This window comes from Lynx canadensis, chromosome C2 (assembly GCF_007474595.2).
Source record: "Lynx canadensis isolate LIC74 chromosome C2, mLynCan4.pri.v2, whole genome shotgun sequence".
Taxonomy (NCBI): Eukaryota; Metazoa; Chordata; class Mammalia; order Carnivora; family Felidae; genus Lynx; species Lynx canadensis.
Window position 1 is genome coordinate 29,441,410 of NC_044311.2, and position 12,288 is coordinate 29,453,697.

Below are 12,288 nucleotides of genomic sequence, written 5' to 3' on the forward strand. Positions count from 1 at the left end.
GCTGCAGGGAAAATGCGGGTAAAATACCTTCAAATCCTTGTAGTGGGTAAGGTTACCCCGGGGAGTCTCAAATTCAAGTGGCTTTGAGACCAGGCTGGTACATAAATGGAGGAGACAGCAGGTCCACACCGGCGAGAGTGACGGAGTCTGTGTTGAACTGGAGAGAGCATCCTCTACCTCAAGGCACTGTATTTCACGTCTTTTTTTTTTTTTTTTTTTTTTTTTTTTTTTTTTTTTAGCACTGCATAGGACAAACAAGACAGCTCTGAAGGTAGATCCAAGCTGTGGTTTACACACACTCATTAATGAAATTAGGTCAGATGCTTGAGTGACAGGACTCAGTGGGACCTCCAACGGGGAAGCCCTCCAGTTCCCTGCGGAATGGCACTGACTCTAAACCACCTCACACAAGTCGCTGATCAGACACTTAAAGTGCTTTCAGTTGAAAAAGTCAAAACTCACTTAACCATGCTTCCATTGGGAAGTCCCTTCTTTTGTCCGACCTCAGGCTGACCAGGAACCCAAAGCCCACTTCCTGTTCCTAGCTCAGTCGTTTGGTACCACTCCCCCCACCTCCAACCCTTGAGAGACTACAGAGTTACCTTTAAACCTCTTCCTGCCTACTGTGACCTTACGAAATCCATCAATTTCATCTTACTCTTGTTGCTTACTCTGTTTGTGTTGTTATTTGGTTATTTATTTATTTTGACGTTTGCTTTGAGTGGGTCTGGGCTTGCAAAGACCAGCCTAAGAAATAGGTCCTTGGGGAAGGAGACTATGGCACCGGTGCTGATGACAGGGTCAGGGACTTTGCCAGTCTCTGCGAAGCCCCACTTTTGGCAGTAGCAGAATGAGAAGCATAAGGATTACCCAACAGACCTGGGCTTATGCTGGCTCAACTTCTGTGTCCTTTCCTTCACCTCTGGAACTCACCTGAAGCGTCTATCGTCATTTGCAGGATGTGAAAGTGCTGTACAAACAGCTGGCAGGGTCTGAGCTGGAACAAATGGGTGTTCCCATTGGCACTGGTCTGGACGACATCCTCGAGACCATCAGAATCCACTGGGAGAGAGACGTGGAAAAGAACCGGGCGGAGGCAGGAGCCTTGCTCCAAGCCAAGGTGAGAGTGCTCCCCTCTGCCCTGTGCAGAAGGAGGCCAAGCAAAGGTGAAAAGCAGTCAACACAGAAAAGAAGAAATGCAAGTTTCAATCTCATTAGACATAAAAGAAATGCAATTTAAGATAGCGGCTTACCTGTCTAAACGCAGAACATGTTTAACACTTAATGCCGACAAGTGTGTGGAGAAGTAGGTTCTCCCCTATATTACTACTGAGGAGTACAAACTCGTATGACATGTTTGAGTGAGGGAATTCATGATATGTGTTAAAAGTCTTGAAATGCCCCTACATTCCAGTTGAATAATCTGGACACTTTCCTAAACAAATCATTGAAAACACAGATAAAGTTTACATCCAAACATACTCACTGAAGCATTCATTTAAAGAATGAAAAAAACTGGGGTGCCTGGGTGGCTCAGTCAGTTAAGCGTTCAACTTTGGCTCAGGTCATGATCTCACAGTTCGTGAGTTCGAGCCCTGCGTCAGGCTCTGTGCTGACAGCTCGGAGCCTGGCGCCTGCTTCAGATTTGGTGTCTCCCTCTCTCTCTACCCCTTGCCTGCTCACACTGTTTCTCTCTCTTATTTAATGTTTAAATAAACATTTAAAAAAAAAAAAGAATGAAAAAACTGGGTGGGGGGACACAGAAATGTTAAATAATAGGGGTAAGGCTAAGCCACAACCTAACCATGCAATGAAATTCCAGGAAGTTGTTAGAAATATTTATGAAGCATTTATAACAACACGGGAAATGCTCACATAATAAGGTAAAATGGGGGATACAAGAGTACAGAAGGGTATATGCCAGGAACCAATAAACTTTTTCTGGAAAGCACTAAATAATAAATATTAGACTTCCTGGGCCTGACAGTCTCTGTTGAAACTATTCAATCCTGCCATGGTCCTGTGAAAGCGGCTGTAGACAAAAGGTAACAAATGAGCATGGCTGTGTTCCAATAAAACTTTATTTACAGAGACAAGAGGTGGGCTGGATTTACCTGTGGGCTGCAGTTTGCCAACCCCTGGTATATACAGTAGGGTGAAGCAATCAAACAAAGAAATGAGGCATCAGGGAAGAATTAGAAAGAAAACGCAAAAATGTGTTGGAGTTAGCAGCGGTTGTCTTTGAGGGAGGGGCCTATTTGACATGTTGAGATGTTTTTGCTCGCTTGTTTTTGAGCACGGTGTTTTTAAAGTTTTTCTTAAATATTATGAATTATATTCATGGAGGAAAATATCTTTTATTAAACCTCATAAATAATCAAGAAATTAACGAGAAAATAGAATGCATAGGGTTTCTTCTTCCCTTCTCCATCTCCCAGCCATGTATGACTTGGGGCATTTTGAGGCCCAGGATGAGAGGAACAGAAGAGAAAGAAAGGTGTGGAAAAGGTATGAAAAATGAGATAGCTCATCTTTTGGAGAGAAGGCAAGTGGACTGCTCCTATGCTTTGAGTCACTGTTTGGTGGGACTCCATTCCAGCTGCATTGCGGGATTATTTCAGAGCATTTTCAAAAACGCTCATTTCCAGGTGCCATCAAAGACCACTCAAATCCGAAGAAGGAGAGGGTCTCTGTGATTTTTTTAAGCTCGCTGGATGATTCTAATATACAGGAAGGCTGGAGAGCCACAAGAGTTTATAAAAGCTACTAAAAGAAAACCAGGAGGACGTTTTCTGTTCTTCTTTCTTCCCCCTGTGGCCCTTCAATCCCCTGGCCCCAAAGTATCAACAGAAACCTCCAGATCAGGGTGTTCACCGATTCTGGACCCCCTAATGTTCTGCAGCCCAGGAAACATCTTTACTCCCCCATCTCTCTACCCCTTATCCCCTTTCAACGCCCCTTTTCTTTCTAACCTTAATTCCATGGGCCAGGTCACTGCAAACATTTTTTATGGCAAATAGTGCCTACTAACTGCACAAAATGCAGCTCCCCACCTCCAACCAGGCCAGAGGTGGAACAACACAAAGGGAAAGTGAAACCAAACCACAGGTTTGATTTTGGTCCATTGCTTCTCTTTTAGAAGATTCATGAATATTTATAATCCAGGACCTTAGAGACCATCCCATTTCCTCGTTTCAAAGGTGAGGAGACAGATCCAGAGAGGGCAGTGACGTCCTGAGGTCACACAGCTGGCTGGCAGCACCACTGTCCAGCTCTCCAGGCTCCCAGTCCAGGCACCTTTACTCCACACTGGGCTGTCATTCCTGCTTGGCTCTGTTCCCAAAGCAGAATCTCTGTGGTGTGCAACCCTGTTCTGTCCCAACCCTCCTGGGGCATACACCACACTGTAGGGATCATTTCTTCGTTTGTTCGTTTGTTTGTTTGTTTGTTTGTTTGTTTGTTTGTTTATTGAAGAGAGGGGAAAGGCAGAGAGAGAGAAATCCCAAGCAAGCTCCACACTGTCAGTGTGGAGCCAGACGAGGGTCTGGATCTACCAACCGTAAGATCGTGACCTGAGCCGAAATCAAGAGCTGGAGGCTTAACCAACTGAGCCACCCAGGCGCCCCTGTAGCAATTATTTCTTCAGGGAGGAGGGAAGGGGCATTGAATTCACAGAAATAAATCCTGCATAGTTTGAAAAGGAAAAAACTCCTGGCCATTATTATTCACCCTTCACACTCTTGAGAATCATTACCAACCCAACAGTAATTCAAGCATTAATTCTGAACAGATTCATTAGTGTTTTTTTAATAGAGTAATCTGAAAGCTGCATCTCAGAGAAAACAGACAGTACTTGTTTTCATTTGGCTAATGCTGCCTGGGCCTCTTGCAGAGAGGCGGAGCTCAGAAAATATTTGCAGAATGAGTGAATTCCTCTGATCATCAACAGAGATCAGAACTGACAGCCAGAAGTCCTCCAATAAATAGTTTTGTCAGTTGCTGTCATGCCCTTGGGGGCTGACATTTGCCCGTCCTGAGCATCTCCTGTCGGTTTCCTGGCAGCAAAGCATAAATGTGAAATGGCTTAGCACACACTCCTTTCAAAACCTTTTGCAGAGAGCATACAAACATGTATTTAATTACCTTTCAGCCTGGAAAGCCTGAAAATTAATTGACATGATTAATTTATGTCTTTGTTTAGGTTTCCCCAGAAACTGACCCTGAGACAAATATTAAAGTGGAAATGGTTTATCTGGAAGTTGGCCGGGGCGGGTGGGGAGTACAAAATACCGGTAGAGAAGGGAACCAACAAAGAACTCATTCTCCAACCAGCAGCCACTGTGGGAGACTGGACTCTGAAGCCACAGGGCTTCTGGGGAACAGTACAGAATACAAGAGAAGGGAAAGGCGAGGAAGCTGGGGTAGTAATACCATCCCCATCAGACATCTGGCATCTGCTAGCAGAGTGACCTTTCAAAGACTTCAGAGAAAGCTCTCCCAGGCAAAGAAGTATGGAATTTGGCAGTGGAATGGAAGCTGGGGAGAACAAACATGTTTCAGCCTGAGGGATAAAGGTGGATGCCATCAGCATCTGCTACCAGTTATCTGCTAACTCCTCCTAGTTGTAAATCAATAAAAGCTTATAAAGAGGTTATGGCTAGGTTCTCTCCAGCCACGGTCGTGGATGTCAGGAACTTTGGCGGTCCAGTTTTTGGAACTTCTCAAATTGTATAACTCCATGTTTGGGGAGATCAGTTTGGTCCAGAAAATTTCTGGAGGGTCTTGCAGCCTGGCCCTTCCTTTGGTTTATTGTGGTTACCCACCTCAAGGTATTTGGGGATGTTCAGGGAACCACAGACAACATGCCATACCACCCTCCAGACCTCCTGGCTAGCCATGGAATGCATCCCCCAGTCTGCAGCCCACAGACCCTCACAAGGCCACCTTGGGAATATGGGGGGGCCACTATCATGCACCTCTTTCCTAGCATTCCTAATCTGAGATTTTCCATTCTGGAGCAAGCAAGACAGGCTCTGTTTTGCCTTCTTAACCACCCCCCTGGGGTCTCCACACCCTCACTCCTGGAAGCCTCATCCCTGCCCCTTGTTCACTGCAGCGGGAGGATGTGAGCAATAACCAAAGGCTTACTCAATTACCAGCACAAGCTGGTGGGGTGGGGTGGGAGGTGCCACTGAGAGAGAACTCAGCTTCCTATTAATAGCTCCTGGGGGCCAGGAACCCCACAGCAAATGCTCCCACGCTACCTATTCTGATGGTGGTCTGCGCTCGCCTCAGATCAGTTCAAGGCATTTGTGGTCAGGAACTTCGTTGGAGCTCTAACCATCATGCCTCCCACAGTCAGGATGACAGATTGTGGAGACAGTAGAGAATGAAGAGAGGTGAACAGATTGAGATGAATTGTGAGGTTTCTGGTTATTGATGGTCTTAGGGCTGGAAGACACATTAGCAACTGACTAGATAGAGCAGTACCCTCTAATAGAAATTTCTGCAAAGATGGAACTGTTGTTGTATAATCTGTACATCTTTCCAGTATGGCAGCTACAGGCCACCTGTGCTTACTATGCTCTTGGAATGTGCCTCATACAACTGAGAAGCTGAACTTTAAAAAAAAAAAAATGTTAACATTTATTCATTTTTGAGAGACAGAGCACCAGCGGGGTAGGAGCAGAGAGAGAAGGAGACAGAATCTGAAGCAGGCTCCTGGCTCTGAGCTGTCAGCACAGAGCCCGATGTGGGGCTTGAACTCACTGACCGCGAGATCATGACCTGAGCTGGAGTTGCATGCTTAACCGACTGAGCCACCCAAGTGCCCCGAGAAGCTGAACTTTTAGTTTTATTTAATGTTTATTTAAATAGCTATGTGTGGCTAGTGGCTATCATATTGGACAACATAGGTCTAGATCTACCCATAGGAGACTAGAAACCTTGGATAACATGTCTCCACATTACCCATATTCACAAATAATAATTTATCCTGAAAGTGCAAATATTTTATATAGGCTGCCATGTCAACACATTCCCTTTGCTTGCTTGTACAAAAGTGAATATTTTCTAGAATATATGAAATTGGATTGAAATGGGTTTCTGCTAGTCACCTGGGGTCACTGACTCTAGATGGCAAGATAGCCAACTGGGAGAGTCCTTTTGAAGGAGGACAGAAACAGCAGAACCCCTAAGAGCATCTGCAATCTAGGAGACCCTGTGTGTTGATGAGTTGGCTATAATCCTGATGCCTCTTCAGTGAAATAAGCCATGTTTTATTCTGATGTGCTCACTACAAGCACTGAGGGGGAGTGTCACAGGAAGAGCTTTGGGCCCAGCTTGTTTTTCTTTCTTTTTTTTTATTTACTTTTATTTTATTTAAACATTTTGATATATAATACCTTCACTTGCTTCAAAATTCAAAATGTGCGAAATGACATACAGTTCTTTTCTACTGGGCCGGTCAATGTTATCCTTATACTATGAGTCCTTTCAGAGATATTTTATCCACATACAAGAGAATACGTATATATTCTCTTTCTCTTTACACAAATAGTAGTATTCATGCTTTTTAGATGCATGATATTATACCACAGTGGGCAGCAAACTATGGCCCACAGCCAAATCTGACCTACTGCCTGTATTTTGCAAATAAGCTTTATTGGAACACAGCCATGCTCCTTCATTTACATATTGTCTATGGCTGCATTTGCATACGCTAGCAGAGGCGAAAAATTGCATTGGAGGCCATATGGTCTGTTAAGCCTAAAATATTTACTATCTGGCCTTCTACAGAAAAAAATTCCCAATCCCTGTTCTAGCTAGTGGATATCCCAGGATTTATTTAATGCCCTTCTGATGAATATTAAGGTGGCTTCCAATCTTTTGCTTTTATAAATGAGATGAGTCACTAACTACGTATGTCCCTCACTTCCCAAGATGGAAATACATCTACTGAATAAATTCCTAGATGTGGAATGGCTGGGTCAAAAATTATGTACATTGGTAATTTTGATAAATGTTGTCGAATTACCCTAGGTAAAGGGTGTAACAATTTACGTTCTCCTCAGAAATGTTTGAGAGTGACCATTTCCCCACATCCTCGCCAATACTGTGAGTTCTCATACCTTGTGGTCTTTGTCAATATTATAGGTAAAACATGGTTTCTCGGTGCAGTTTTATTTTGCATTTCTCATGTTATAAGGTGGGTGGAACATCTCTTTACATGCTGAATTTCAGCCATATTTGCTCTCATGTATACTATCAGATCATACCTTTTACCCATTTTTGTTAGGTCTTGGACTTTTTTTTTTAATGTTTATTTTTGAGAGAGAGAGACAGACAGAGCATGAGCGAGGGTGGGGCAGAGAGAGAGGGAGCAGGCTCCAGGCTCTGAGTTGTCAATACAGAGCCCAACACAGGGCTCGAACCCATGAACCAGGAGATCATGACCTGAGCCAAAGTTGGATACTTAACCGACCGAGCCACCCAGGCACCCCAGTCTTGGACTTTTTATTATTGGTTTGTAGTGACTCTTTGTATGTTAGAAAAGTTCATCCTCTCCCTGCAATAAGTTGTAAATGTGTTCTCAGCTTGTCAATTGTCTTTTTACTTAATTTATGGTAGTTCCAGCTAGCTTTCAAAAGGTATTGTTAGCCACTAAGGCAGGGTTATAGAGGAGCCAGGAGACCAGGATTTGGTTCCTGTCACTGTGTGGTACAGTAGTGTAGCCTGGCTGGTCTGGCCGGGGGACAGGTCGGGGGAATCAGAGTAGTTGTTAGAAGGGAAAATAAAGCGACCGTCTCATTGAGGTAGGCACTGGCCACTTTCACCTGTTCTTTACCCTACCAAGTATAACGTGTATACTGCAGAGGGCACTCCTAGACCCTCACCATCCACACTGTGTTTCCAACCTCATAACTGGTCAACGACCAATATTTGAGTGACTATCTATATAGAGGATCACCCAACATTGTAAGCTCCTCCTCATACATTCTACCAAGAAATCTTCACTCGCTCACTCACTCGGACTCCATTTGTTAAACACAGACCAGGTGCTTGGTGCTGTGGGCACAAAGTCCCTGGCCCGTCCCTGGCCACCTGATTCTGTGGTCTCAAAATATCTTAGATATTTCTCAGTGGTAGCTCTTCCCCATGAAAAGTACAGGGACCTTGTTTCTAAAATAAGACACTTGCAAAGATGAAACAGCTCCAATCCCTGAGAAATTAAAGTAGTACGGTTTTCATTCAACACGTGTTAATCTCCAAGAAGAGACAGAGCAGAGGAGTTCCTTCTTAGGAATGGGATGGTCTCCATGAACCAGAAGAAAAATACTATCATTTAGACTTCTCCAACAATTGCTTTAAGAAGGAAAACATACTTTTCATACTTTTACACTCACTGCCGAGCCTCTTCTGCCACTTTCCTCAGCGGGACGTGCTTTACTGATGGCCAAGGGGCCGCAAGACCACAAAGCCATGTGCTCCTCGCTGTGCCCTTTGCCAGTTTCCACTGAGACTGGGAATTGGTCCTATAGCCTTAAGTGAGCAGCTTCAACAGCCAGGTGGCTCTTGTGTAAATTCAAGGAGAAACCTGGCTTAGCCTCGCCAGGCCAGCTCTCCTGCCAACACTGAAGTTTCACCGAGCGAGACACGTATTTCTTTTTAGTTCCCACACAGGAGAACTCATGTCTCAGGTAAAGACTGGATAGCATCCAGCCTTCTCCCAAATAAACCCTACATCTGGCTGGATAGGTCAGGGGTGTGTGTGCTGCTTATCAAAAGCTATCCTTAGCTAAATACCATTTATATGACACCGCAGGACTATAAAGTGACTTATAGTCGTTATAATAATGATAGCTAATCCTCCTAATGAAAAGGAGATGTGATTTAATTCCACTGCTGGTAGACCCTCCTCTTCTGTAGTCCCTAGAATGTGCCTAGGACACATTGTAGACCTTTAGTAAATGTTGCTGAGCATGTCCTAGGTGTAAAAAACCATGTTAGGTCACCAGGGCAGACAGAGGAGTCAGTAAGAAGTTGTCCACTCAGGAAAGGTACCTACAATCTAGTGTGAGGTTAGCTGAGTGCATGTGGGAGGCAATGGAGCGAAAGACCATTCTTCTAGGGGCACCTGGGTGGCTCAGTCGGTTAAGCGTTCAACATCGGCTCCAGTCATGATCTCTCAGTTCATGAGTTCAAGCCCCACATCGGGCTCTGTGCTGATAGCTCAGAGCCTGGAGTCTGCTTCAGGTTGTGTGTTTCCCTTTCTCTCTGCTCCTCTCCCGCTCGTACTCTGTCTCTGTCTGTCTCTCTCAAAAGTAAATAAAACATTTTTAAAACGAAGAAAAAGACTTCCGCAAGGCAGAATGCAATGTGTCATGAAGGCATTGCCAACAGAGCATTTACCAAGGACAGCGGTGTTCTGAGCACCTCACAGGCTTGTTCTTATTTCGTGTTCCCATGATGAGATAAGTATTGAAATATTATCCATTTTACAGAGGAGGGAACTAAGGAAGGCCCAGAGAGGTTAGTAACTTACCCAAGAATACACAGTTACAAAGCGGCAGAACTGAGATTCAAACCACACATTCTGACTCCAGTATCAACATTCTTTTTTTTAAATTTTTTTTTCAACGTTTATTTATTTTTGGGACAGAGAGAGACAGAGCATGAACGGGCGAGGGGCAGAGAGAGAGGGAGACACAGAATGGGAAACAGGCTCCAGGCTCTGAGCCATCAGCCCAGAGCCCGACGCGGGGCTCGAACTCACGGACCGCGAGATCGTGACCCGGCTGAAGTCGGACGCTTAACCGACTGCGCCACCCAGGCGCCCCAGTATCAACATTCTTAACAGCTAGGTTGACCTGGACAGATCATATGGGGTGGGAGTGGGGGTGTCTTGATTCATTTTCTTTACTTAGAAATGAGCAAGTGACATCTTGTGGAATGTGAGGTTGAGAAGCCTTTGTCTTGAGGGTCCAAAAGGGTATGCCAGACTCTTGTCATGATCTTTCCAAATCATGTTTCTGTGTCCTGCCCCCACGTGGGATAAGATTCCTCTGTGATAGAAGATCGGGAACCCCGGTATCTTCAAGGACTCCATTGCTTTCCCTTTCTCCTCGATAGTGAACATTATGAGGTTAGTGTGACCCTGTGAGATCCAAGAGGCTTGAGAGCAAGGCGGTTAGCTGTACTCTGAAGCAGAGCAACGCTTTTGTAAAGCTGTTTTTCACCAGCTGCAAAAAGAGAGAGCTCCAGTGATTTGCTGAAATCCACACAGCACCTGCTGGGAAAAGGCAGATTGCACATTTCCACGTCTGAGCGCTCATCTTGGATACATGTTCTGCTAAGAACACGCCTGCATAGCAGAGGGCTGGGTTAGGAGATGGCCCTTTTCGCCCTCCATTTGGAGACTCTCAGAGACTTCATTCTGACTCACTCCAAAGCATGCTTGCTGTTCTTTCTCGCACCCATCTTACATGTGAAATAACATGCAAAATTTAAAATTTAAAACGATTTTTTTTAATGTTTATTTATTTTTGAAAGAGACAGAGACAGAGCATGAGAGGGTTTGGGGCAGAGAGAGAGGGAGTCACAGAATCCGAAGCAGGCCCCAGGCCCTGAGCTGTCAGCACAGAGCCTGACGTGGAGCTCGAACTAACGAGCTGCGAGATCATGACCTGAGCCACTTAACCGACTGAGCCACCCAGGTGCCCCCTTAATTTAAATTAAATTTTTTTTTTTTGCCAGGGCACCTGGGTGGCTCAGTTGGTTAAACGTCTAACTTCAGCTCAGGTCATGATCTCACGGTTTGTGAGTTTAAGCTCCACATCAGGCTCGCTGCTGTCAGCACAGGGCCCACTTTGGATCCTCTGTCCCCTTCTCTGCCCCCCCCCCCACACTTGCTCATTCTCTCTCTCTCTCTCTCTCAAAAATAAATAAACGCTAAAAAATTTTTTAAGAAATCTTTTGCCAGATTTCAAAATGTCAATATACTCTCCTGTCCCAGAAATATAGATGGAGTGCAAACATGGGAGCCTTCTCCTGCACAGTAAAGCCAAGATTTCAAGCTGGTTTGAAAGCCTGGGGACCAACATATTTGAATCTCATTACACATCCTAGCAACTGCACTGAGCAACAAAACAGAGCCCTATGTTCCTATCCTCAGGGTCTAGACTGACACACCTACTGTTTGGTCTGTGAGGAGAAATCTGGAAGCATTGGATTGAAATGGAAATAGAAGTAAAGTAATTATTAATCAGAAAGCGTAACTCCAAAAAGCAATTGGAGAGAACAGGTAATACTTTTAGGTGAGTTAAAGCAGTTAACTGTCCCCAAATGAAGGGTAAGTATTACTTGTGGTAAGCTGTTTTGAGAAGGTATTGGGCATGATATAAAATGATACTGAAACCCATAGTAAGCAAGTTAATTTATTTTTCTCTTTCCATATTAATTAAACTGTATAAGAAAGTTTCCATTTGCTGCTGGTAGGTCATTAACACTTCCCCTGTACTTATTTTTTTAAGCTTATTTATTTATTTTGAGACAGAGAGAGAGAGAGAGAGAGAGAGAGAGAGAGAACGCAAGTAGGGGAGGGGCAGAGAGAAGGAGAGAGAATCCCAAGCAGGCTGTGCCCTGTGAGTGCAAAGCCCAACTCAGGGCTTGACCCCGTGAACTGTGAGATCATGACCTGAGCCAAAATCAAGAGTTGAACACTTAATGAGCCACCCAGGTACCCCGACACTTCTCTTACATTATTAATTTCAACTTCCAATGAAGAGAAAGCAGGGTTTGGCACTTAGCAACCTGACAACCAAAATTTGCTCCATTTTTAAAATTTTTTAATGTGATTAATTTTTCAACTATCTTTTGTCTGTGACAAGTGACACAGCTTTAGCAGTTTCTGTAGCAATCTAGAACTTTGCTTCCATGAACCAGGCATCACATGGCAGTTTTTTTATTTTAACTTTATTTATTTTGAGAAAGAGAGGGGCAATCAGGGATCCCACGAACTGTGAAATCGTGACCTGAGCAAAAAATCACATGGGACTTTTAAATGCAGGTTCCCAGGCCCGCTCAACTCTCCTGAATCAGAATCTACGTTTTCACAAGCCCCCCTAGATGATTCTGATGTGCACAAAATTTGAGAACTTATCTACAGTTTCCATTTTGAACACATTTATTTATAAAGAAAAAATGAATTGATTTAAATAAAAATTGTTTAAATCAGTATTCAGGTATGTGCAAAACCATGCTGCTTGTGGAAACACTTGGATAAAGTGT

General features: G+C 44.2%; 1 protein-coding gene across 1 annotated transcript in view; it reads left to right on the top strand.

The window, feature by feature from the left end:
- Positions 1 to 12,288, top strand: part of BFSP2 (beaded filament structural protein 2) — a 69,388-nt gene that overhangs the window by 42,196 nt on the left and 14,904 nt on the right. The window contains 1 exon segment of the mRNA XM_030329488.1: positions 959 to 1,120. Coding sequence (XP_030185348.1) covers positions 959 to 1,120 — 162 coding nt within the window.